Source organism: Temnothorax americanus, unplaced genomic scaffold (assembly GCF_048541705.1).
Source record: "Temnothorax americanus isolate GAGA-0224 unplaced genomic scaffold, ASM4854170v1 Scaffold25, whole genome shotgun sequence".
NCBI lineage: Eukaryota > Metazoa > Arthropoda > Insecta > Hymenoptera > Formicidae > Temnothorax > Temnothorax americanus.
Window position 1 is genome coordinate 625,063 of NW_027509391.1, and position 27,145 is coordinate 652,207.

Below are 27,145 nucleotides of genomic sequence, written 5' to 3' on the forward strand. Positions count from 1 at the left end.
ACATATATATATATATATATATATATATATATAATTGACATTAATTTTTTAAAGATAAATGTTGGAATTAGAAGATTTGTGGATAATAAAATAATTCATTTTAAAGATGCTTATTAACATTATTATTATTATTATTATTAAATTGATTATAAATCAATTAGAGCAAATCAAATAGAAGTGGAAAAAATGGTAATAAAGGTAAAGTCCGGTTACATACATCATCAATATCACCAATATGGGCGTAATCTCTTATGTCACCCGAGCAGTGGGAAGTGCAGTTTCCAATAAAACACATACATCAATTGATATGATATGTATTATTCCCCAGTTGGTAGGTCCGGAAGTAAACAATCAGCTGACCTCATTACACACACCTCCATACCGGGAATGCTCTAGTTTTAAAAATATAAACTGACTGACAAAGAATGTCAAGAAGATGTATGCTGAGATTCGTACTGGAACTTGGAACATCTGGAGATCGATATTGTTATAATCTATATCGGGTGTTACAATCTAATCGGATCCTGAATAAACCTATGCCAACTATGGCATTGATGGAAGACTCGACAATCCATAATCGACAAGAAAACGAACAAGAACGAGGGATCCTGACGTGATTCCTTCGCGAAAGTTATATATACACGCGACATAAATTGCTCCTCTTTTGCCCTTTATATTCGCGCCCCGCTGCCGAGCGCAGCCTCGTCTTGCGTCGACTGACCTAGGCACTTTAGGATAATAGAATCATATGAATTGTCGGCTCGTTACGATATCTGACAAAACGCCGCATCGCGCGCCGGCTCGCGAATCTCGACCGTTTTAGTCCTTTGCATCGGCGCGCGCGGCGGCGAGCGTATATTTACGATAGCGATGACGCGACGGGGACGTTTATGGTTTCTTACGGGCTAACACGATATGATTGCGAATTAGATGAATAAATTGCAACTGAATTACGCAACTATAAGCTAATGCAACGTTAATGCCTCGGAGAGTTCTTACCTTTAATTCCAATCATCGTGATTCAATCGCGACGTTGAGTATTAAAAAGATTGCGCAAATTTCACGCTATGATTATTTTCCTTGCAGGAAAATCCTCGATCCCCCGCGGATACGTCCGTTGACATAAAGACCAAGATTTACTGCCAAAGAATGCGATAAAACATATAGATCATATTTTCAAATTATAACTGGATCGACTTAATATTTTTTTTTTACCTCTGCAGGCGGGACAGGATGATTTAATAACGAGACGCGTAAGTGAGTAAAGAATTTATATTTATATCTCCGAACGATTGAGCATCTGTCACATCCGAGTGGTACATACAATATAAATATATCGAAATAAAAAATACATATTCGAAGTCCCAAAACTTCGCGGTGAGAAGTGACGCGAGCGTTAAATAATTGGAAAAACGCTCGAGAAGGCCGCGCGTTTGTTTCTTGAGCTCCCTCTGTGAGCGATTTGATTTTTTCCCACCGCATTCGCGCTACTTAAATGCCAACAACATTCGCTGATCGCTAAAAAAGTGTCAACGAAATTGCGTGTAAAATCAAATCGCCTCTTGACGCGCACTCGCGACTCGCGCGAAATGTGCGTGTGAAATGCGGATATATCGATTATCGCGTTTTCTACTTCTATATTGCCTCGCAACTTAAAACACACATAATCCTATATATACGACGATGGTCCACGTAAGGAAACGGTCGTGTCGCTTCGCGGGACACAGGATCGCATGGATCTCGCGTAAGAGATTGCACGAATAAGATTTTCAATGTCAGTGAAGATCGTAGTAAAATATTATCGATCTGACACGAATTAAATTCTACGTAGCGTTACAAAATTTCTCAGAGTAATCTCTGAAGCTATTGATAATGTCTTCGAAACTCTCGGATCTCTCACTAAATTTTGTGCGGAGTATTTAAAAATAGTTGGGACGATTTTACGAGATTTTGCTCGGCAAGCTACTGTAAGGTCAGAAGTTACAGTAAACTCTTGTACGTCCGGCGCACTTAACTCACCCATTCGTCTTGCTTTCGTTTCGCAATGCGAATGTTAATTTCATTGACTGTTACGTCTTAACGCGCACCGGATGTGTCCTACGCGAATTGCGTCGCGGTACATTTCGCAATGCGACAAAAGCGTGGCGAACTCAAGAGATGACCGTTTGATTTCACCATTTTAGATCATAATATACCATAATATAATTACGATATCTTTTCTCATGTACCTTCGCCTATAAATAAAAATCATAAAACGTACGTTGTAATAATCGTGTGCGGTTGCGCAAACAGGATTAAACTATAAGTGCGATGATTATATGAAATCGCTGCGGAAAGGTTCGCTTCTCGCTCGTAGAAACATACAGTAAATAGAAATCGGAGTGCGCAAAGGAATAAGCCAGGAAAGACTTGAGGCAGATAATAGGCGCTTTAATTAGTCGCCTCGCGACTATGCTGGATAACAAACGTATAATAATTAGTCACGTATCTACCGGACACTTGTATGGTGTGAGCGCGTACAAAAATAAAATGCGAATTATTTAGAGTAAAGGGTCCCCAACCTATGACCCGCGGGTCGAATCCAGCGCCCGTGAAATTTTATTCGGTCCATCCAAAAATTTCGACGTTACATATATTACAAAATGTCTCTATTTAAAAAATTTTTTATATTATATAAAAGTCTGACGCAACGACGACCGCAGACCCAACCGCAACATATAGAACCGTGTACGATAAGAAATTATCGTACACGATACGTTTCTTTCTTCTCTTTTCTTCTTTATATATACCATTGCGCCTTTGGTTCCGCGGTTTGGTCGTCGTTGCGTCGGACTTTTATATAATATAAAAGAATTTAAAAATAGACGTTTTGTTTTATATGATTTCCAAAAATAAAACTTATCCGGCCTTTCGGTAATTACAAAAATTTTAATGTAACTCTTTTGGCAAAAAAGGTTGGAAATTCCGAATTTAGGGCACTTAACTTAGCTAGCCTATCGGCTAGAAACAGAGAGAGTAAAGCCTCTTGCACAATGCCAGGCAACAGGCAATAGGAACAGGAAATAACAAAAAAATCGTTAATTACAACCTAAAAAATTCGAATGCTATGATTGGTTGGCAATAGGCAATAGGCACATAACTTCCAACGTGACGGAAACTCTGTGTCTATTGCATGTGTCACTGTTTATTCTGCATTTATACATGATTTCTGATTTCTATTCCCTGTTCCTATTCCCTGTTGCCTGGCATTGTGCAAGGGGCTTATGAGAGAGAAAGAAAGGAATGGAAATAAATTATCTGTCGCACGATCGCGCGTTAGGGCCAAAGCACATACGACAAAGTAACGCACAAGCTTTGGCGTATCCTGATTTCGTCAGGTCGAGGACTACGACCATCGTATATCGCTACGCCATGTTAATACGTGCTTTGGCCCTTACGAGTGCGCGACAATTGTTATTTCCGGATACGCAATTACAACTGTTATCCGCGCAATTACAATTGGTATCTACGAATGATGCGATCGTGCGACGTGCCTATCGAGAAAACGCGTGTGTATGCGTGCGCGTATACAATACTGCGTATACAATCTAGAGTATGTAAGTACGTATACTACGGTGCCGGAACTGTAACCAAAGGGGTCCTAACACGAACTTTGGGTTTGGAGAACGTCGAGATGGGGGCTCATCCCGCGACGATGCGGAGCCCCAGGCCCCAGCTCGCTCGTCGTTACTCTCCGCGTACTTAGTTTCAAGCGAGATTCTGTCTGCAGATCGTGCAACGTGCACAAGACCACTTATTCCGACGTCTCCGCGCTTTCTCTAAACGAGCGTGTGCATCCCGCGTGAGTGAAGTCATCTTCTTCGGCGCGACGACTTATGACTCACATACGGTCTAATCATCTTTGTTCCGTCATTTTTTGCGTCGCTCGCAAGGTCGATCCTGTGCAAACGTCATTTGTCTCCTCCCGGCGAACGGACTAGGAGACACGCGATCCCCGATCGCGTCAGGCATCGTCTTATCTCATCGGGTGTCGGAGTCTCTTTGTATTTTTCCCTCCGTGCGGAGGATCCTGCCTCACGATCGGGAACCGCGCGACGGTCTTCTTCAGACCTGAACGCAAATTATAATTACGATTTTGTTGTGCGGTAAAAAAGAGTCTCCCTTCGCCCCGCACGCACCTCAACATGTCGGCGAAGAATCATGCCAAGGACACAATTGGAGTATTACGCCGCGCGCCGACGAGCGCGGCGCGGAGCCTTGGCCTGATCTTCGGGGCTCATTAAATCGCGACGATACGCGCGCGATTTTTCTCACGGCGTTTCTCCGAGAGAAACCGACGACGTACGGCTGCTCCTTCGCTTGTCCAACCACATCGAAATCGATTTCGAATTTTGGAATTCTGAGAGAAAAATCGTGGCGCGATCGAGGGGACGCGACGCGACGTTCCCTCTCGTCCTTAGAGAATTGAACAAATGCGAATCCGATCTGTCTCGCAAAGTGATACTGTATGTACGTACAAACCCAAGCTATCGATTAAACCTACCCAGAACTCGATCGGTTTAGTCGTTATTGAGACACTATAATCTGATGAGCGTCTCTATACTCGACGGTTCGCGTACAAATACACGGTCTGTGTCCCACTGCGCGTCCCACATTTGGTGTAGGACACTACTGTGTTTCTTGATCTCTTTAAAAAATCAGCGTTCATTTAACGAACTATTTCGTTAGAATGTTACCGGGGTAATTTCGATTCCTCGAATAGCGCGAAAGACGTTAGAAAAGCTAAAGAGCAGCGTAAAACAAAGACGACAATAATAATACGCTAAAATAAAATAATACCTACACACATACGTACATACATAATACATATACGTATACGATAAAATATAATACGTATTGTTTTTTAAACGCAGCGCGCTAGGAACACAACACGTGTAAGTCCCCAGACGCAATAAAATACAAAACTACAATTAATTAATGTGAGCGCGGTATCGGCGTGGACGGGACGGCGAGATTACGAATGGACGCGCAACGGTTCTCCAAAACGCTAATTAAAAAAATCACTAACAGAAGCATCAATAAAAAAAAAAAAAATATTAAAAATATAGAGAGCAGTAAATTTTTATACTTAACAATACTTAATAAAAATCAGATCGTATTCATCAAATATTCGTATATAGGAGACTCGTTAAGGACTCAACGACCGAGGATCTTATCAGAAAATAATCTCTTTATCCCGTCCATCCGGGAATCTCGGTCGACTCGACCGGCCGCCTCCGGCGTCGCGCTTCCTTTCTTTCTTCTTTTATATTTCATCGCGCCACGGGGCCCGAAAATCTTTCGTAATCGTGCCTCGGACGTATATGGCACCGGAGAACGGAAGTATAGTACGATACTTCCGCAGGATACGAAAAAAAAAGAGGCGATAACGAGAAACGCGCCTCGCCGAACGTGCGCGCGAGGAGAGGCCGATATCTCGGGCGCGCCAGTTCCCGCCCGCGTGTTATCGCGCGGCATATTATCCAGACGATGACTAGATAATATTCGGAGGGGGAGGGAAAGAGGGATGGCGAGAGAAACGAGGTGGAGGGAAGTCGGTCCGGGGGCACTCTCCATTCATCGCGACACATTTATTTCGCATCTCGGACGCGCGGCCGCGCGCTCTCGATTGGCGCAATAACGCGCGACGACGCGCAATAATCGATCCCTCTCGGCGGCGCGCCAACGGGATTATAATTAACGTAAACCACGCGTTTCCGCGAGCACGTTTCACCAGCGAGATATCTATCCGTACTTTGTCGCGAGCGGGGCTAATTGAAGACGGTGGAACAGACGGTGGAGCGAGCGCGATAACGGATAAGATTAGCGATTGCGAAATCCTTCGGATGACACTGGAACGTAATTCGTTATAGAAGGTATACTTGGATGTTAAACTGAAACGTCAAAAAGAAAAATCGTTCTCAGATTCTCCCTCTTAATTGGGAGAAAGTACGTGTGATATCCGATACATCCTGTTAGATATCTATACTTTGACCTGATTTATAACGTGGATCGGATGTCGTCGATGAGTACGCGTATAATCGCACGCGGAGACCGCCGATTACACAAAGGAACCCCTTGGGAACCACGTGAACGGTAGTCCTCCTATACGTTACGTTGTAAAAATATTGTCCCGCATTCTTTCCGTGCGCTTCTTTCAATGACGGATGCGGCGTTGTCCAATTTCGTTCGGTTCTATACAGGCGGGGTACACTGATTTAGTCTCCAATATTTAAAGTAAAATGCAAATATTTCGACTGATAAAATACTCGGTACAAATTTTACCAAATAGTGCAATAAAGAATATTGAGGATTTCATGATTTAACCCGATTATATTGAACATACACTTTACGTTGGTTTGTGTACGACGGCTTTAATGTGCACCGAGTGCGCACCGGCTCTGCCAGTGAAAAACGCTATAAGTGAGGGTATGCTGACAAAAATACAGAAAAATTAGGTACGTTTATTCGCTGGGAAACGTGCGACGAAAACGCGAGCGATCGTAATTTATTGTAGAACAGTTTAGCACCGGGACACGAAAATAAAAGCCAGAGGTCGAGACCATCATATAGAACCATCATAGAACCACTTGTGACTACCTTACGCGCAGGAGACACCTCTCTCTCGCTTCACGAAAAAATAAAATTTCTATACGTATATTATATTACAGGGAATAATATTTTACAAAACTAATTCTACGATAATAAAAATATTTCTTTGGAATTCAGAGAGAGATATAAAAGATACAAAATAGAGTAGATTCTGTCTTCCATAGCGTCCGGGGATCCTTCCAGGATGAAAAGTTATCACTTGCGTTCGACCTCTGTTAGGAAAGCCTGACTGGTGGACACGATTGGGTGCATCGTGCAAAAATTTAAGCGGCGATATATCTCTATGCCGTTTCGCGGCACGCAATTTCTCGCTGTATTCTCCTGCGTGCGCCACTCACTCGCACTTGAACAGAATGATGTATGCGCGTGTATGTGCGCGCGCGCGGCTGTGTGTGTGTATGTGTGTGTGCGCGCGAGCGCGAGGTCGTCAGTAAAACGACGGCTGGTTCGTTGGTACCGCGTCAGCCGGTACGCGTTTAACCGGCACTCGAATCGCATTAAGGCGGTAACGATCGCACCACTTGTTTCGCCAGGGTCAAGCGTAGGACCTTCGTCGCTTTCAGCCTCGCTGGTTATCTCTTACACTTACTCTTACCGTCGAGCAGCTTCTTCCAGAGATCGAACTGCTCGCTGTACTTGACCATGTGGATGCTGATGCCGCGCTGGATGTTGCAGGCGGTGTACTGTATCCGTTTGTTCAGGAACTCGTTGGCGTGCGAGCGTCGGATGCCGAGCCGGTGCGCGACGATGCCCGTGGTGAATACGTCCTCGAGCTTCAGATACGTCTGGTCCAGGGCGGCGTCGTACAAACGGCGCACCGTGTCGCTCGACAGCAAGTACGCCGGTCCGGTAGTGAAGTCCGGGAATATGGTCTGCTGGAATTGCGCTTGCGACACGTAGTACTTGCTCTTGCGATTCCGGATTGGCTTCCACTTTCTGGCTAGTCGGCCGAATATCGCGTTACGATCCTTCGCGTGCTTGTAAACGAACGCCAGCAGTCGCGGCACGTTGATGAACATGTCGTCGTCGGTCTTGAGCAAATATTTTACCTTGGAGCAGTAGGTGTCCACCCACTCCAACGTCGAGATGGTCTTGAGCGTGAGATTCGAGTACGAGTCGAGGAAGCGGCCGCGTATTACATCGTTGTACATGTGCTGTTCCTTACGCAGGATCGTCTCCACTCTTGGATCGAGGGTGGTGCCGAGCATGAAGAGCACGCTCATGTCGCTGCGCTGGCCAAAGTGTCCCCAAGTCTGCCGGATTGCCGTTCGCGCCTCGAGATGGGTCGGCGCCGACATGACGATCACCACTAAATCCATGTTCTTGCCGAGGTTCGGACACCGTTCGGGGATCGACACGGTGTGCCCGGCCTCGTATATGGCACGCGCCGAATCGCTGCGAACCACGATCGGCGCCGACTTGGTCACGTTGATAACTCTCGCCGTCTGAAGCTTCTCGTTCGTGCTCTGCTTCGAACTGACCAACGTGCTCACGGAAGACGACGAGGACAGGGACTGCGCGCTGGAGGACGTTGACAGCGTGGTGATGAAAATCGAAGAATTATTACTAGCGTTGTGCGCTGCGTACGGGTTCAGAGACGGGCCATCCGAACTGGAGTTTCTCGACTGGCTGAGATTCGCGTGCGCGTGAAGGCCATCCTGGTATATGGAGTAACCTGGAATTCATTAATTCTGGATAACGGTCAACTTACAAACAGATGCATGAAAAAAAAAAACTGTACAAAAATATTGACCACTGTGCTTGAATTAAAACAACAACACCCTTCTATTATCCTTTTGACAAAAGAAAGTGTAAGAGAACTTATAAGCAATTCGAATTTGCAAATTAATAATTGACGACACAGAATCTTTTGCTTTTCATTCAATCGACTTCCTTTGATCAAATTTATTATTCCTTTAAGAAACAGTGGCTTTAATAATTTCTCCAATGTACAAAGAGAGACATATAAGAATTATAGATGCTCACTGGTGTTTCGTGGCAAGCTGTACTGGCGAACGTCATACACGGTGGTACGGTAATACGCGTAGAAGGTCAGGCCGATCAGCGCGAGGATCAGGGTCTGCAGAAAACGACTCCTGAAATGCAGGTAGTGGAACATGACGAATGCTTGCTCTGGTCACTCTTCTCTCGAGGGCTATATCATCGTGTACGTCGCGCGGCGGACGACCTGACGGCCGTCGTCGCTCCCTCGTGGACTCCACCGCGGATCGGAGCACCACTACGTCCCGCCGTACGACAGACTATTTCCATACTGCGCGCTGGGCCCCACTCGTCGTCCGTCGTTTGCCCGTTTCCTCGCCGGGGATAGAGAGGGGGGGGGGAGAAGGGGATCGCGGCCCTGGAGCCGGAGCCGCGCGAGTCCGTTCTGCGCCCCGCTTCCAAGAAGACGGGCTCGTCCAAACACTCCAAACTTCCTCGCGCGTCACATCACACGGGTGCAGGTTGTCGCGCACTCCTGCGCACTCCGACGTCGTCGTCGGTCGTCGGTCGTCGTCGGCGTCGGCTCGGCGGGCCTCCGGGGGCGCGCCTCTGCCGAGAGTGCCGAGGGAAGATACACTAATACACTTTCGTCGCGCCAGCGGGCGTCGCGACGGGCCCCACCGACGGGGCGCCGTTACCGGCGTTACCAATCGATCGGCGCGTCCTCTGTTTTCGTCCATTCCCGTCAGATGGCGCGGTGCAACTTCTATTATCGCGCATTACCGTCAGATGATGTAGCGTGCCTTCTACTTTTATCCATCGCTGTAACGTCAGATGACGCGACAGTTTGCACTTGCACTGTTTACCCGTTGGAATTTTGCGCGTCTGCATCAGCGAGTGCGAGGACTGCGAGGACTGCGAGTGCATTTATGAACAAGAACAATATTGTTTACAACATTGCAGTAAGTTTGGTCGCTTGCCACTACTCTAGTTATAAGACTATTACAGATTAAATTAATTAATTAATATTTTCAATAGTCTTTTTTTTTCGGTTCTGTTCCGAAATGATTTTTTTTATGAGAAACCAAAAATTAAAGGACAAAACATATGTCCGTTATGGAACACTTGAGCTGTCATGTTCTCGAAATATTTAGCGTTTTATAAAATAATTTTTTTATAAGCGTTTACGTATAAAAAAAAGGTCAGTAAAATGAGATTATAAAGTACATAAATGTTGATGCCCCAATAAGCATTAAACTTGATTATAATCTTTTTTTTTATTTACAGTTGGAATTTTGCGCGTCTGCGAGAAGTGCGAGGACTGCGAAGTGCGAGTGCAAATATGAACAATATCGTTTACAACATTGCAGTAAGTTTGATCGCTTGCCAGTGTTAGTTAATTAACTAAACATTAGTTGTTTCAACAATTATTAAGTTGCACTAAAAAAGGTATATAGTGCATTCATGTCAACCATCAAAATTTTTTAATCAAGAATTAATTAATTAAACTAATGTTCAGTTAAACCAATTAAAATGTTTAATTGCACGTATCGAACTAAATATTTTTTCGGATTAACAAATGTTTTTTCATCAATGTGCGAACGTACCGATGAATTTTTTTATGTTTATTGAATTTGCTATTAAAGAGAGCTATTTCTTTTATGTGTAGAATTAATAAATGTTGATTGGAGATAAATGCTAAATATATAAGTTTACTAAACCGTCTTCGTCAAAATGATGTTTTGGGCGTAATCTTTTCGAAGGCAATATTTGATTGAAACATTGAACTAAATTAGATAAATAAACGCGAAATGTTATAAGTATTTTGGCTATAGATTTTAAACTAAATGTCTCAACTGACAAGTGAACTAAATTAGAGGGAATTGAATTAAAAATGACGGAAGTTGGAGAGAGATCTGTGAGATTTTAAAAATTTCCCGTATGCGATGCGTGGGTTGATTACGAATTTACCGAAAAATTCCGTCGTTGCTGGCGATGGTGCCGGATCATTCCGTATGCGTATGCGTAGCTTCTTTCCGACTGTCGTTCGTGTATCAGCATATATCCCACGGAAGCTTGTAGAACGCCATGAATGTTTAACGGTATCAGAGGCCGCATAACAGATGTATTGGCGTTACGTGCTTGAAATGCAATTCCCTCTTATCGCCGCTTTAAAAGTATGCTCCTCGCGGTATAATGCCGATGCTCGAGTTTTAAAATGACTTCGGACTCCGATCAACTTAACCGATTAAATCGACCGACAGAATTGCCTTTGGCAAAGTTTCTATAATTATATAGTCCGTCGTTCCGGGTCTCTAAAATCTTTTCTTCAACGTGTCAAGCGTTGACAGAAAATTTAGCATTTACAAATTACTACTTTATTTAACAAGTCAATCGATGTTTACGTTAACCGGACCTCGGTCGAAGTCACACGCCTATAGATATCAGAAGCCGGTGGCTGTGGTTACGTTAACGAGGAAACATAGAGTAGTTTCCCGCCTTTTAACGTGCATAAGAGCAATTCTAAAAAAATATACCCTTGTTTTAATTTGTATTGCAACATGTCTAAAGCTTATCAAACTTGTGTGTGTGTTTCTTTATAAGTTGTGATTAACGTGGGAGCCAAAGAAATCTATATAAAGAGAGGCTGATCGATAGTTTAACAATATCGGGCGTTACATGTTACATTGAAGCGGATGAGGAAGAATGAAAGAAGGAAGATATCCTTTTCCGGAGACAATGGTTGGAATGGTTGTTTTGTTTCTCGTAAAAAACGTGCGTTCGCGAATTGCGAATTAATTGAAACATCGCAGTCGACGATGCAAGATTAACAAAACAGGGAAAATAAAAGGGATCGGAGCAACTTATAGATTTTTGCTGCTTGAGGAAGTGTTTGATGATATTTTAAAATAGTAATTAAGCAATAGCAGAATTTATCAGATCCGGATAACATCCGATCAAAACTTTTTTATAAGCTACACAGAAAAAAATGCTCTTGCACGCGAACTAGCTGGGCAGTGCCGAGCGTGAGTATATATATAGAACTATAGAATGCACCGTATATCGAGTTTCACATAGAGTTGGCCCATTCAGTATTTAATTTAATATAATTTATCACGCTCTTTTTTTTAATACCTTTCATACCGGATGGAAACGAATGCCGTCGTTCGGCCGGCAACTAAGAGGGCTGCGTTTTATTTAGAAAATTACGTCGAAAGATTGGCGAACGCGTCTCTCACGGTGGAAGATCGCGGTAGATCTTTAGATCTTCTGGAAACTCGCGTAGTGTGCAAGAGCGAGCGTGCCACTCGCCAAGACGAAGCCGTGGTTTTCCTGAGCGATTTTCCCTACGACCCTGAGAATTATTAATAAAACGCCGGTGCACACACAGATTATAAAGGTGTACACAGCAACCCCGACGTGCGGATACTTCGTTTACCTTAATCGCTGCGTAACTTGTATCTTTACCATGAACGAAACATTAAACACGTTTACCTTCGAAAGCAGAAATCTTCCAACTTTGAAGTTCATTTGCGATCTTAAAGTATCAAGGATGTAATAAAAGCGTGTTTTTATTAAATAGAATAAAATGTAAAAACTCGTCGTCCCATCCATTCGCCCCGTTAGTTCCTCGTTTTCAAAATCCAAGCCAAGCTAATCGCTGCTACTGCAGTTGGTACATATTTATTCGAGTATCTTTCGAAATTCTGAAGGTGTCAATAAAACTTGACGCGATTTTGGTCGTGATATATGTACAGGTGTTATAGTGTCGGCTACGTGCATGAGATTTCTACTTCTCAGACACGGATCTCGACGCCTCCTTCCGGATTCAGAGGTGCGGGTTGGGAGGCTGTAGTTACCAAGACCAAAGGGGTTGATCGATAACCTATTTTTCCGTGGTTGGCGTGGCGCCAGAATTCTCGGCGAGTGGCTGCTGACTCTTTGATATCGCAAACAGTGTTAAAGCCGCGGTCTCGAGATAGGTCATGAATGTTTTCGTTTCGAATCCCAACAAAATTTCGCGTGGTGTAAGTGGCGTTGGTTCAAGTTGGGTTCGACCAACACAATCGAGAGCGAGACTATAATCGGTCACAGTGATCGCCATAGGCTTCCGCGTCTGGTATCGTTTACACTTTACATTTACAGATTGATGTGGAAATGTATCTTTTGCATTTACGACGACGTCTTAAGCAAAGCAATAACTTAAATTGACAGAACGGTATCTAATCAGAAAATAATCGAATTTAAAGCATTTTCTCAAATTTATTACGGAAAATAGCAAGCACATTCAAATACTTCTCACGTTTATAAAAAGATGTTTTACAGGGTTATAATACGTACGCTGTAGCGTTCCTAATAAAATAATATTTCCTGCATCACACATGAGGTGAAAAGTAACGAATAGATAATAAATATTATACTCAAAAGCGCAAAATTGTAAAAAATTATGCAAACATTTTCTAAAATATGATCCAGATGATCCAAATTACAGCAAAGACAAATACAGTTCTGGTCATTTGGTACATCCAATAAAATCTGAAATTAAAGATTTTGCCTTTAAATAGATACTAAACAAAAGAATTAATCGAAAATTAAGGAAACACTGTTACTTTTTATACTTGATACGACTGATATTTAAAGTACTGTCATCTTCATTAAGTAGACCCAGAATAAAGGCGTAGACCCATGCATATAATGATCAATTAAATATTTTGTCCAGTCAAATCCAACCATGCTAAAGTTAAATAATTGCTGATCTTCCTTACTGAGATGACTCCACATCGCTTGAACATAGACAAAATTTTATTTGATTTCGCGATACAAACTACGATATATATATATGTATATATTATATATAGAAACAACATTTAAATTTATGTGATACCTTGGGCTACGATTTATATCGGATGTTTACAGCATCCATAAGTTTTGCCTAGTAAAAACTGTTAATACATTTTAACAAACCGATTTTTCGGTCAAATCTAGTTTTCATTGACAGTTCATTGTTATTTCTAAAATTGACTAGTTAATATTAGTATTGATAAAATACTAGTATTAATACTAGTATTAATACTTTGATAAGACTAGTTTTGGCCAGTTAAATCGGGTATTGACGGAATTCGGGTTCTAACGGTATCCAACGGTAACATATACATACGGGATATCTATACATATATATATATGTATAGATACATGTTAAATACATATCGAAATGTTTAGCCATTCCTCCCGGTCAACGCATTCCTGAAAATACTCCCATATAAAGGGTGCCTCAATTTATTTTGAACAGTCAAATATCTGGTATACATTTCGTAATTAAATATAATTTGTTTTAAATTTTGATGACAACATCACAAAATCTCTAACACAGAATTACTTTAACTTTATTTATGATAAAAACAAATTTAAAAGCTAATGTCCATCTAAAAATCGATTGAGATAATGTAACAATCTTATTTTAGTGGAACAAGTTGATATTATGCAACAAATATGAGATCCATAAAGTATGTTTGCTATATAACTGTTTCGATAACAAATAATAACTATGCAAAAAACTAAAAGAATCAGTATATGTAATCGGTATATTTAGTTGGAATTTTTACAAATAATAAAATTTTTACAAATAATAATGTTATTTACAAAATTTGTTGTGAGAATTGCGATACTTCTTACGTAGGCCCTCGCGTAGGCCAGACTAAAAGAGACTGATTTAAAAAAGGTTAAAATAAAACTATTTTGTCAAACTGTGTTATAAATATTTAATATTAAGAAGTTTTTTTTTTTTAATTATATTTATAAAATCTTTTTATAAATATATATCATATTTGTATCGTATATTAATTATATAGGAATAATATTGTTGTGCCCGAGACTCGTTTATATTTCCGCACACGCGACCACTCACAGACTACCACGTTCGCGCGGAGAAATGAGAACTCAAAGCTTCTTAAAACAAACATGTTTATTCGCGGTATTTTTACAAATCTCTCATAACATAGCGAGTGCGTCTGATTGTTTCCGAGTTAGATTCGTAACGTTCTTGTCAGCGCTTTTTGGTTTCAGGGTTGGGTTGCATCGGTTAGAGTCCGACCAACCAGGTTTCGGATGGAATGCTAGCTGAGGTTTTAGTCGTTCGGGTCGAATTTCTTACGACAATTAAACAACTCGTTGTTACTAGGTACTGTATAATTACCGGTTTGCTCACAACAGGTGGAACAATATTATTAGGCTTGCACGTTTATATTTGAGAAAAATTTTTCAACTGTATAAGTGCATTTATTTCCCAATATAACTGTACATTATATAATATAGAATCTATATTTATATAATAGATTTGAGATTATATTGTATTCAATATCCATTGTTAACTTTATTTGTTAATCAAATTAGAATAAAATGCCATTTATACATATCTCATATCTCATGAGGCCCGAGCCTTTCGAACGGTCGATACGTTACATAAGTGCACTCTTGTTTTTTACTCTCGTCGAACAAAAATACAGAGGAGTGTCGAGCAGCGTTACGCAATTAAATTTTGCGTAAAACACGCGACAAACAGCTTCTCAGAAACGTTAGAAATTTTGAAGACAACGTATGGGGAAGCTGCTTTGTCATATGGAAGGAAAGCCGTTCAGAATGAACAGCGCTCTGGGTGACCTTCGAAAGGCTCAACTGAAAAGGGTCCGACCTGAAATTCCCTCTCAACTACCTCGATCCCCCATTTTCCTCATGCAGCCCTTCTGGGGAGCGTAAAAAAGTCGTTCTCATTACTTTCCGGACACACCGTGTACAACATTAGAAAGAAGTTTTCTAAAGTAAATATTTAATATAAAGGAAAATGAGAGAGAGATATACATATGAAACATACATATATTAAACGAATATGTAAAAGTTATGTACATATAATTGTAAATACGATCCAGACAATCCAAAGGACTACAAAGATCGAAACAATTTTGAGCGTTTGGTGCATCCAATAAAATCTAAAATTATAGAGATTTTTTTTAATTAACAAAAACTGGACTTAAACTAACAAAATTAATTAAAAATTGAGAAAAAGATCTGTTACCTCTTATGCTTGATACGACTGATTTCCAAAGTACTGTTATCGTCATTTAGCAGATAGAGACGTATGCCCATATAATGATCAATTATATATTTTGTCCAGTCAAATCCAACCATGCTGAAATTAAATAATTGCTGATCTTCTTCATTGAGATGACTCCACATCGCTTGAACATTATTAGTGGAATGACTCCATTCATTATTGCAAAAATGTTGAATCGCGTTGGAATATATGTCGATCTTCTTATATAACTTCCACATTCTGAAATACATATAATGCTATTATAATTATATATAATATATCAAGTAATAGAAACAACACTTAAATTTACGTGCGATACCTTGGTCTACGATTTATACAAATGTTTACAGCATCCATGAGTAAAGCCGGAAGGAAATGACCGAGCCAAACGCAAATTCTATATAGTATTTTATGTTGCAAGCAAACCAATAGAGGGAAATATATGGCATTACGCAAAGGGTACATCTTATTTGTGTCGAAAAGTGTGGAAATGTACTTATTCCAAGTAGGTCTATCGACTGGTGACACGAAATTATAAATTAATGTATCCTTGCCACTCCTACAAGATAAATTCATTTAAACATAATTATGTTGCACATTATACTTCTTTATACATCAGAGTTATTCATAATCAAATGCTAATATCCATATGTGTATGTGATTACGGTAATACTTAATTATAAGTAACTAACGTATTTAAATACACACATTTGTCCGAGTGCGTTCTATGCTTTTAAAAAATATGCCCCTTTCCCCACAGATTACAGTATTTTAGAATAGTTTTATTTAATTATAATTAATATTTATAATTATGTAAAAAGTAGTTGGTGGGCGCCTGTCAGATACATATAGATAAATAAAAGAATATTTGCGATATTCTATAGATAGGTAAAGCATAATAGCAACTGAATACTAATTCTTTTACTTTTTCGGTCTATTAACTTTCATATTTAATTGTCATATCTTCATGATGTTAGTTTGTTACAAGCTTTAAGAAATAATATAAATATGTATAATAAGTTATTAAAAATTATGTTTAAAAAATAATCTAAACAATTTACGAGGTTGAAGCATTATTATGCCATTATCTGATGACAATGTTCAAAATAGTAGAAATAAAATTTTATGTAAATTAGCTATGGAGATGTTGGTAAAATACCTGAATTGATTAGAGACGTCCCACGCACTAGCGATTAAAGCATTTACCGTGAGGTCGACGGGCACTAAATTTGCCTTTAAATCGGGATTACAACGAATAAATCTTTGGATACCAAGTAGCCCAGGTACCATAACACCTAGTGGTCCATACATATTGTCACTCCATCCAACAAGTGGTTCATTGGCGCTAGATATAACTGAAAGAGATCTTAATTAATCCCCGTTATGTAGATTCGCAAAAATTAAACTTATCGTTAGCTAAACGCAATACACACACACACACACACACACACACACACACACACACACACACACATCCGCGATTGTTTATTATTATTTTATAATTATAGAATTTCATAGCACACAATTATGCAAAGCAATTGAAAATAACTAAATATAAATGTTATTTAATAAACTCTTTAGCAAGAGAACTCTGCCAGTTTTTACAATTATTCTGTTGCATACCTAATGCAGGTCGAAATATTCCTATTGGCAAATCTCCGCTCTCGTCTCTGAGAAGTCCTTCCGCAATAGCTTTCGTGAATGTGTATGTATTCGGCCATCGTGAAATGATTCTAGTCAAACGACATTTTATCTTTCTTTATTAATATATTTAATTATTTTATTATATTATGCATCAAAGAATTACCTAGATATTTTTTCCTCAATTACGTTTTTGTCTAAGTTTCGTGTAAATGTGATAAGGTCTTTGTGATTAATAGGATACGAGTAGAATCGCTCTTCGATATGTTCCACATGGCAGTTTGCATAAAATGTTGACACGTGAATAAGTGACTGCAAATGTTAAGCGTGATGTATGTTTCTTTCTTAAAATTAGTAAGAAAATTGCAAAATATAAATATTTTTTGCCACTTATTATATTACTAGAACACATATTAGATAAAGGAATTACTTTTAAATTTGGCATGTGCTTTGCAAGTTTTAAGATGGTGTCGGTGGCATTAACGTTTATCATCGTAGAAATTTTGATGCTTTCGTTGAACCGTACATTTGCTGCTATGTGAAAAATTATGGATACCTGGTAACAAATATATATGCTTTAAGTAGGAAAGGTATATAGAAAAAAGTACAGAATTTATTTCTAATTGCATCGATAATTATAATTAGATATATGTAAAATATATGTGCTTTTTTTAGATATGCAATATATTTTTATTGTATTAGAATATAGTAGGACAGACGATATAATGATATGAGTAATCTGAATTAATTACCTGATTTATCAGTATGTTCTTGTCATTTTCTGACAATCTGAAGTCTTCTATATCGAGATCACCTATTATTGGCACGATTTTTTTGCGGAAATTCGGTACTTCTTTTTTTACTCGGTCAAAAAGCTATGGATTACAAATTTGAATAACGATCATTTACAAATATACATCATGTGTTCTATATTGTTTTCGAGATACTCACAGGTTTCTCAAACATTTCATCCAGTCGGCTTTTGGGACATTTGTTTTTTTTCGGACGTATTAGCAGATATATCGTTGAAATATCGGGGCAACTTCGTAACAGTTTCTCAGTCAAAAATTTTCCAACAAAACCAATACCGCCTATAAGGCAAAATAACAAACAATATACGTATGTATGCACTGAGAAAAAAAATTGTTAATCCCAAGAAATATTTAGTCCGATACGTTCAACTAAACATTTTAGTTAGTTAACTAAAGATTAGTTGTTTCAACAATTTATTTCGTTTCTTTAATCAAGAATCAATTAACCCTCAAGGTACAGACTGGGTTAGCGTAACCAGAGCGAATTTTGAAAGTAGCGCCATTTCAAAGGAAGTGAATGGTGGGGGTTTGCTACTATGTGAGCGCATTTTTTTCCAAAGAACATGTAATTCTCTTTTTTTTTAATTTTATATAATAAAAATTTTATTTAATAATCAATTTTTGTTATTATTTATATTATACTAATCAACAACATCCAAAAGAATTATTTTTACTTTAAAATATTTTTTTTGCGTCATTACGATAAATCAAGCAAGTAACGTTATATCGCTATCGCAAAAAAAACGGGTATTTTCATAATTAAAAAAAAAAATACTTTTTGGAATGGATCAAAAAAATGAATTCAGCCATTTCAAAAAACACCTTTTTAGCTTTCAAATGAGACTTATAAAATGTCGATATCTTTTTTTTTCATAAAGTTATGCAATTTATAAAAGAAAAATAAATTTTTATGAAAATTTTTTGAGAACTGTTTAAATTTGCAAATGTATCTTTGTTTAAACAAATAATGTAATAAATCTATCAACGCCATTGTATTTTTGAGAAAATTTCCGATCCAAAAAAAAAATTTGTTTTAATTGACAAATTACAGCCCGATATACAGTCAATCAAAGTCGCCGGGTTAGGTTAACCCATGTACGGAACGTAACTTTTTTATAGTCTGTACCCTGAGGGTTAATTCAACTAATGTTTAGTTAACTAACTAAAATGTTTAGTTGAACGTATCAGACTAAATATTTTTTGAGATTGACACATTTTTTTTCTCAGTGTGTGTATGTACATGTACAAGGTGTGACGTTGCTACACACGTGGCGAAATATTAGGAGAAGCGCTTTATAAATAACAATAACCATGCACAAGTGTCGCTCATGTATGTATAGCCGTTGTTATTTACTTAGCGTTTTTCCCAATGCTTTGCCACACGCCTAACAACGTGTACGTTAGGCTGCAGCTTCTCGTCGAATAGCACGGACGCATTCTGATTTGCGTATTTTTATTAATTAATTTCTCATTGATTATTGAGAAACTTGCAAAACGTAAAGAACTTTTCGAATAAGTTTTACTTGCTCTACCTGCTCACGAGCACTGCATATTATTATATAATACATAGCACCCTGTATACCAGATAGCACAAAATGTTGTTTTAAAATATTTTTTTCGAATTTCAAGAAACATTAAAAATAAATATAATTTAAATTTTGTGGACATTTTAATCCTAGGATATCCTTTAGTTATTCTAAGGAAAATCACATAATAGCCAAATACTAGTTCCAAAGACATTTTAAGATTATTATGAGACTAGATTTTCTATTCCCCACTCCCCAAACTCACTCATTAATTAGGAGCACCTTTGATATTCTTTTTCCTCAAACTCTAACCTACACACACACACACACACACACACACACACACACACACACACACATCTTCAAATTCTTTTTTAATTTCCGAGAAATTTCAAAAATTTCGTAACCGGTTTCCAAAAAGATTGGTAACGAAAAATTATACACTTTAAGTACTCCCCGGAAAATTCTACCCCTGTTTTATATACAATTTTTTGAGATTCGGTCAATTAATTTCCGAAAAAAATTTTGGTACCGCGGCTTCCAAAAAAATCGGTAACAAAAAATTATACACTTTATACTCCCCAGAAAATTCTATCTCTGTTTGATCTATAAATCTTTAAGGTAGTTTGATGATGAAAGGCAGAAGTCAAAACAAATGTTTATAATTTTTTTATTTTTATAATTACAAAAAAATAGAATAACGCATTGCAAAAGTTCGTAACGACGTAAAAAGACCATTAGTAAATAATTTTTACGTTTTAGAATAATATTTTGCTTGAAATAGATTAAATAAAGTGTGTTAACGCGTCGCTTGACTAGTTTTCAACTTTAATTATTAATTAAAAAAAAAACTGTACAGTGAATCGTGTTCACCTTCAACTATAGGCTTTCTTACAGTGTCCTCTTTTCATCGATATATATTGTTCAGACATTTTTGGCAAAAGATTTTTTGCAAACTCGTGTTATTCATAGGAAAATAACCTCTTTTCCTATTAGACCAATGTTAAAATCATTAAAATCACCTAATTTTAAAATTAAATATCTTGAGAACGAAACGGTGAATTATCTTTTTTTTGGACTTAATCGATTCAGGAGAGTTCCTTTTTTCGATATAAAAAATAAAACTTATCACTTTTGGTAAAAGTTGTTCATCATCGAACTACCTTAAAATTCAGTCAATTATTTCCCAAAAAATTGTAAAAAATTCTGATACCGGTTTCCAGAAAATCGGTAACAAAAAACTATATACTTTATATCATTCCCCGGAAAATTCTACCCCTACTTCATATATAATTCTTTAAAATTTGGTCAATTAATCCCCGAAAAATTGGAAAAATTAAAAGAACCGGTTTCCAGAAAATCGATAACGAAAAACTATATGGCACTCCCCGGGAAATTCTACCTCTATTTCATGTACCCTTGGTAAAAATTCGGTCCACTAACGAATGAGTAGTTCGCTGTCAGACATACATACATACAGACGACGGTACTTATATATATAGATGTTATAATAGCCTTAATTGTCTTAAAGATATTATTTTACTTTATTGCATACATTGCACTTCTTGACTTCTATAATAAATACCTGTAATAAATATTGATTGTCCGGCGTAAAAGCTTTGTATCGGTGTTCTGTGGGCTTCCATTTCCATGTTTTATTCAATGTGTGAAGTTAATATAGATATTAACATAGATACCACTCAATTTCCTAATTTTCTAGATCGAATGTCCGTTTGACTTGATGTTGCTTCGAAGACTGACGGTTGTAAAAGGAAGCTTGTCTATATATTCGCTCCGTGCGTTTCAGCGCCATCTACCGCTATCGCCATGCAATAAAAGTGGAAACAACGATGAGATATGAGATATGTTGATTATTACCAAAGCTTCTTGTGCAATAAATGCAGTGTATTTTTTTACATTTTACTGTTAATAATTTCGATAAGTAAAAATTGCTATACGCGCATAATCTATGATTGTTACTATATAATTGGAGGTTGACTGCACAGCGGTATTTATGTCACTTTAATTACTGGAACTCCTATTTTTTATATCAGAAAACAATAAATAATAACTACTGTTAATTAAATATTGTTTTAAAAAATGTCAGTAATAAAAAATCAAAAATGACGCAACAACTACGATGACCCATTTTTAATAATAATACGTCTAGTTGAATAGGAAAATATTCCACCCTGAGTTCACTATTCTCTCACCCGAGCGCTTTCGTAGCTCGTGCGTTCCCCTTCAACCAAACGCACAGAGCGAATATACTCGCGCCTCTTATTGTTTGAGAAGGACAGATACTTTCTTTCAATTTTTAAACCTGAGTAAGTGTAATATTGTAGTTGGCACACAGATAACATTTTATTAGAATAATTGACGCTATTTTTTGGTTGTAATTATTCATGTTTTTTATTTAAATTTTTGAGACAATATTTGTCAAGCTATCTCTAATTATCTTTCGATTGTTAAATAATCGACTCCAGTTAAATTGAAATATCTGTACATTGGGCACTGATGATATATGACTATATTAAATGTCGAAATGTTTGTTTTTATTACTAATTTATTAATAAATAATTTTAAATATTGTTATATTATAATCTAGTTTTTAAACTTATTATGTAATATAATTTTTAATAAATCTTATATAATCAATAAACGTTATCTTTTCTGGATGGAATTCAGGAATAAAATAATTTTTGTTGATAAATTGGCACGATTCTTCACGGAAATTTTTTTGTGGTATTTTTTTGTAGGATTTTTTGTAGTTTTTCTTTTTCGGATATTTTTTTTGCGGTTCTTTTTTTACTTGATCGCAAAGCTGTAGATTCGAGTAATAAATGTATCATCCTTCAACTTCTTGAACTCTTCTGAATAATTATAAGCAATAATATATGAGTGTGCATCTTGATACACTGAGAAAAAGAAAGTTGAAATATTCAGAAACAAATGTACTTGTGATGTTTTCTTCGATATTTGTTAGTAATAAAAAAATTTGACTATGATGACAGAAACATTTTTGTGAAATATACTTCATTTATTTATTAATTGTAAAAAAAATTTACTTATTTTTTGCTGGAATAATAAATTTACTTGTGAAAATTTATATTTTTTATACATTATTTAATTACAATAGGATTGACTTTTATAGATAAATGACATTTATTTCTAAAAACTAAATTTATGTTTTGTAAACAAATATTTCCAGCTTACTAATTCGTATTGCATCATACAATATGACTGATGACTAGTGGCGGTGTGTTGTCGCTCTGGTGGTGACAGAAACAAATCTTTATAGACACATTAATTATATTTATAACGGTGGAGTCGTAATCTAATAAATAAGTTTGCAACACACGTCCGGTGAAACTCTTACATGAAAACCGTTAGATAGAAAGTACCAACGGGATAGAGAAACCCTTCCCTTAAGATACTTTGCATGAGAAGGTCTAAGGTATATGTAAATAAGTGGGTGAATCGCTACTTAAAAATAAAAAACGTCGATTTCTTACTGGAACGTGGCTCTACGCAGAAAATGACGAACAAAGAGGACAACCTGGTCCTACGGATGTTTGGGAACAATTCTTGTTTATTGTTGCAAGGCGGACAAGCGGCATTACAGCAAAAAGGTATAAATATATTATGTAACACAATAAGAAGTCTACGTGTCTATAATGTGAAATATCGAAGCACGGTGATGAAAGCGACAAAAAAATAATATGTAACTTTGTGTTATCTGCATTATATGGAACCCAAGAAGCGCCAATGCCTTTGAATGTACATTAAACTTTGCATTAAATGCGGATATTTGTCCCGCATTATATATGCACATTGTAATGCATATTATGAAAACGCATACCAAAAAGTGCCAAAGTTGATGGAACCAACACCTTGTTACGGCTCCACGTTCCATCTTTCTTTGATTGATTAAATAAAATGCTTCATAATAAGTCAGAGAAGCTACTCTACTCATTTAAATATTTTATAAAATCTGTCATTTATAAATTGAATGCTCAATTTGCATTAACTACGTATTTGAATGCGCGCATTTTGAACACACAATTAATGTGGTTTTGAAGCCAATCCAATTGTACGCGCATTAAAAGCACATTACGCGTATTGGCGCTTCTTGGGAACTTGATTACTGATATGCGTGTATAGACAGTACACATAGAGGCTGGGGTGGACCTTGATTCGCGTGGAAAGTTGAAAAACCGAACCGCCTGCCTCTCCTCCACTTACATTTGTACTGTCTACATACACATATCAGCAAATTACTTCCCTTAGTATTGATACAAAAAATATCAAAATTCAGAAAATACTCTAGTCTGAATAATTACCAACTCCATTACTGGGACTTTTAACTGTCCCAACTCAGTGAGAACTAGTTTTGCCTATGCATCATTTATCCATGTTGTTCATCGAATGTTAAACAAAGATAAATGATGCATTATACGCATCATGCATGAAACGGAATGCACCCCTAGTAAAAACTGTTAACACATTTTAACAAACTGATTTTTCGGTCAGAGCTAGTTTTCTGTTAGACTGAACTGGCCATTGTTATTTCTACAGAATTGACTGTAGTTAATACTGTAAGTATTGACGAATTGCCTTTGATAAAACTAGTTTTGACTAGTTAAATCGGGTATTCGGGTATTCGAGTATTCGGTAACTCGGATTCTAACGGTAACATAGATAAGAATAATAAAAAATAAGTTTTTTATATATATATTTATTGAAAATGCAGATATGGCACATGTTGCATTAAAATAAAATAAAATAAAATAAATTGAATTGAATTAAAATCGGTTTTCCTAAATTAACGATAAAATTTACAATAATAGAATTTATTCATTCAATTTATGTAGCAATAAACTGTAATCTACACGTGTGATTATAATTTCTTCAATTTATTCTCAAGGCCTTTAATTATGAAACTATTCAGCGATTTACAATGAGATAATATGTGTTTATTCTTAAAAAACCACGTAAGAGATTTATTGCGCTTAAGAAGAAGTTTTTTTTGTTTTGTAATGTTTTTGTTATAAAAAACATGATGTTTGGGTATCGAAAGTATTGGAAATAATTTTTAATTATAACTTGTTAACTGGATGATATTTTATATTTATATACATTTTCTAAATAAAATCAACTCTCTAAATACTTATCTTAAGATATTATGAAACACAGAGTCGTATTAGCATCTTAAGGCATTTCTTAAGATGGTTTTGAAATAAGATTCGACTATGAATACCGGCTATATAAACTTCTACGAAAGAAAAGAGTCGTGGAGTTCATGGACGTAACATAAAATTATATAATCTTTTGTAAAAAGTAATATAAAAAACATTAAGGTGGTCCTTTCGTGGACCCAGCTAGTCAAGTAACAGTCCGTCATGAGGTAATTGAAAACAGACATAGTGACAAACATTGCACAACATCCCAATAATTATAATAATATAACATGATTTTACACGCACGATTTAATTATTTACTAATTAAAAAAATATCTGGACTCGATTTAGGTTAGGTCAGGCATGACAGTACGAGTAAAGCAATATGCGCGTGGATCCACTACTTATTTAACCTCATATATCAGAGCAAAACATTCGGCAAGCCCTTATTTTCAGGGTATGTACGAAATCCGGAAACTTCAGGGAATATTTTAAGACATGAATAATGTATTCATCTGATCGCTAAGTACATGTATTACTTATTCGTTGAAAACCTCGGCCGTGGCGATTTGCATCATTCTATCTTTCTCGTTCATTAAACCGTACAAAATTATCTTTTTTAAAAAAAGGTAAAAAAATGCGCCAAGTACACGCATAGTAGTGTATATGAAGAATTATTTACATTCAGTATAACAGAAAAGAGACGATAATAAAACCTGGTACATTTGGTTAGATGTTTATTTTAAAGATGTTTTAACAGTGAACAAGAGTATATATCTACTGTTTATAGAAATACATTAATTATTCATTCTAATAAATAATAAATTTTATTCTAATAAATTTTTTATTAATAATAAAAGTTAATAATGCATTTCGTATATTTATACTGTCATAACATAAAGATCAATGTATAATTATCTTAATATTATTTTTACCATAAAGAGAATATATTTCTATGATAGAAAGAGAAAGACATTTCGTAGTCTTAATTCGTAAAATTAATATTTTATTTTATTAAATACATTGAACTTGATAAATACCTGTAATAAAGATCGATTGTCCAGTGTAAAAATTCTGTATCGGTGTTTCATGTTTTATATCTTGTTCATTATTCATGATAAGCGAAATTAATATTTAAATTAACAATTAAAAAATATGTTGGTAATATCTTCTATCGAACGTCTGCTTGATTAGACGCTATTACTAGGAGTACCTCAAATAGATATTCTTACTCCGTATATATACACAAGTGTATGCGATATATGGTATCATGCAATTATATGTATCATGCATGTCAGTCACTTATCAATTTCTGACATACATTCTTCAAATAATATGTGTATGAATCATTAATATTAACATAAATTAAAATTAAATTTAAATATCTAATTTGTGCGTTTCTGTGTCAATACATTATACTAAATTAAAAATTTCGAAACTTTGTTCCTTAGGCAAATCTAAATTCGTAAAAAAAAAACCGCAAAAAATAATTGTATTTTTTAAAGTTAGATTACATCTAACTTTAATAAAGATTACTTATTTTAAAAGTTAATAAAACTATTTTATATTGTTATCAAAGGTGTAAGAATGCCGTTATAATACAAAACGCTTTTTGAGATTAATACAAAAAGTTTAATTTAGCAGAATTTATTTCATACATCAAACAAGTCTTATTAGTTTGGGATTTTATGTAGCGACCATTGCTAACGATTAGTTTAATCAACGTGCACGTTTTTATAACTCGCAATCAATTTTTAATTGCTATCCGCAATTAACCCGTTGTGGTCACGCGGGGTCCAGAGGACCTCTCTCTCTCCTTGTTTCCTAAAATATTATTACTTAGATTTGCCAAATTTATCATTCAATTATTATTTAAGCACTATTAAGTCTTTTTATAATTAGTCTTGTAATGAAATTTCATAGTGCTGTAAAATATTGAATCTGTGACTTTCGAGTCTGACATTTCTAAATTGTAGAAAGTATCAACGTTCTACATTATAAATGAGCAAATGCAAAAATATGTAGAACATGCATATGTATAAGTTTTATCGTTAAAAGAATGCAACATTTAGGATTTATAATATTTTTATTGGTACATATAAATTGGTACGGCGCCCTTCACGGAATGAGGGAAGTTGCAGGTTCGAATCCTGGCTGAGATAATATTTTTTGCAATAAATTCTTTACAGTTTTTTAAAAATAATTAAATCGTGTCGATTTAATTTCGGGAAGGTAGGGGTCGTATTAATGTTCCAACGATAGCTGTGTTTCAAGTCCGACAAATAATCGGCGCGCAGTTTATTAAGT

At 36.7% G+C, this 27,145-nt stretch overlaps 2 protein-coding genes and 1 long non-coding RNA gene across 5 annotated transcripts; 1 reads left to right on the forward strand and 2 right to left on the reverse strand.

Moving 5' to 3' along the window:
- Positions 1 to 1,256: 1,256 nt before the first annotated feature.
- LOC143898940 (beta-1,3-galactosyltransferase 5) lies at positions 1,257 to 9,143 on the reverse strand. Its single transcript, XM_077408755.1, has 2 exons — positions 8,638 to 9,143; positions 1,257 to 8,326 (listed from the first exon to the last, which is right to left on the reverse strand). The coding sequence occupies exons 1-2, from the start codon at positions 8,768 to 8,770 to the stop codon at positions 7,224 to 7,226; spliced, it is 1,236 nt and encodes a 411-aa protein (XP_077264881.1). The 5' UTR covers positions 8,771 to 9,143; the 3' UTR covers positions 1,257 to 7,223.
- A 198-nt stretch (positions 9,144 to 9,341) lies between these two features.
- On the forward strand, positions 9,342 to 14,780 carry LOC143898941 (uncharacterized). The gene is made up of 3 exons (XR_013257338.1): positions 9,342 to 9,554; positions 9,880 to 9,961; positions 14,656 to 14,780. It is a non-coding gene; the product is annotated as an uncharacterized LOC143898941 (long non-coding RNA).
- LOC143898939 (fatty acyl-CoA reductase wat-like) lies at positions 12,851 to 26,061 on the reverse strand. Of its 3 annotated transcripts, none has more exons than XM_077408754.1 (11): positions 25,879 to 26,061; positions 18,272 to 18,411; positions 18,073 to 18,195; positions 17,751 to 17,876; positions 17,487 to 17,632; positions 17,303 to 17,412; positions 16,839 to 17,034; positions 15,999 to 16,238; positions 15,662 to 15,919; positions 13,203 to 13,376; positions 12,851 to 13,128 (listed from the first exon to the last, which is right to left on the reverse strand). In XM_077408754.1, the coding sequence occupies exons 1-10, from the start codon at positions 25,952 to 25,954 to the stop codon at positions 13,355 to 13,357; spliced, it is 1,437 nt and encodes a 478-aa protein (XP_077264880.1). In that variant the 5' UTR covers positions 25,955 to 26,061; the 3' UTR covers positions 12,851 to 13,128; positions 13,203 to 13,354. The 3 variants fall into 3 exon arrangements, with proteins under 3 accessions (XP_077264880.1, XP_077264878.1, XP_077264879.1); XM_077408753.1 differs by lacking the exons at positions 12,851 to 13,128; positions 13,203 to 13,376 and adding exons at positions 13,399 to 15,575; positions 21,244 to 21,477 and having other exon boundaries at positions 25,879 to 26,039; XM_077408752.1 differs by lacking the exons at positions 12,851 to 13,128; positions 13,203 to 13,376 and adding an exon at positions 13,398 to 15,575.
- Between the last annotated feature and the right edge of the window lie 1,084 nt (positions 26,062 to 27,145).

Coding starts and splice junctions, on each gene's coding strand:
- LOC143898940 (XM_077408755.1), bottom strand. CDS start 8,770: ATGTTCCACTACCTGCATTTCAGGAGTCGTTTTCTGCAGACCCTGATC. Junction 8,327..8,637: donor CAGCTTGCCACGAAACACCA/GTGAGCATCTAT, acceptor AATGAATTCCAG/GTTACTCCATATACCAGGAT.
- LOC143898939 (XM_077408752.1), bottom strand. CDS start 25,954: ATGAATAATGAACAAGATATAAAACATGAAACACCGATACAGAATTTT. Junction 17,877..18,072: donor AGAACATACTGATAAATCAG/GTAATTAATTCA, acceptor ATTTGTTACCAG/GTATCCATAATTTTTCACAT. Junction 17,035..17,302: donor AATATTTCGACCTGCATTAG/GTATGCAACAGA, acceptor GATCTCTTTCAG/TTATATCTAGCGCCAATGAA.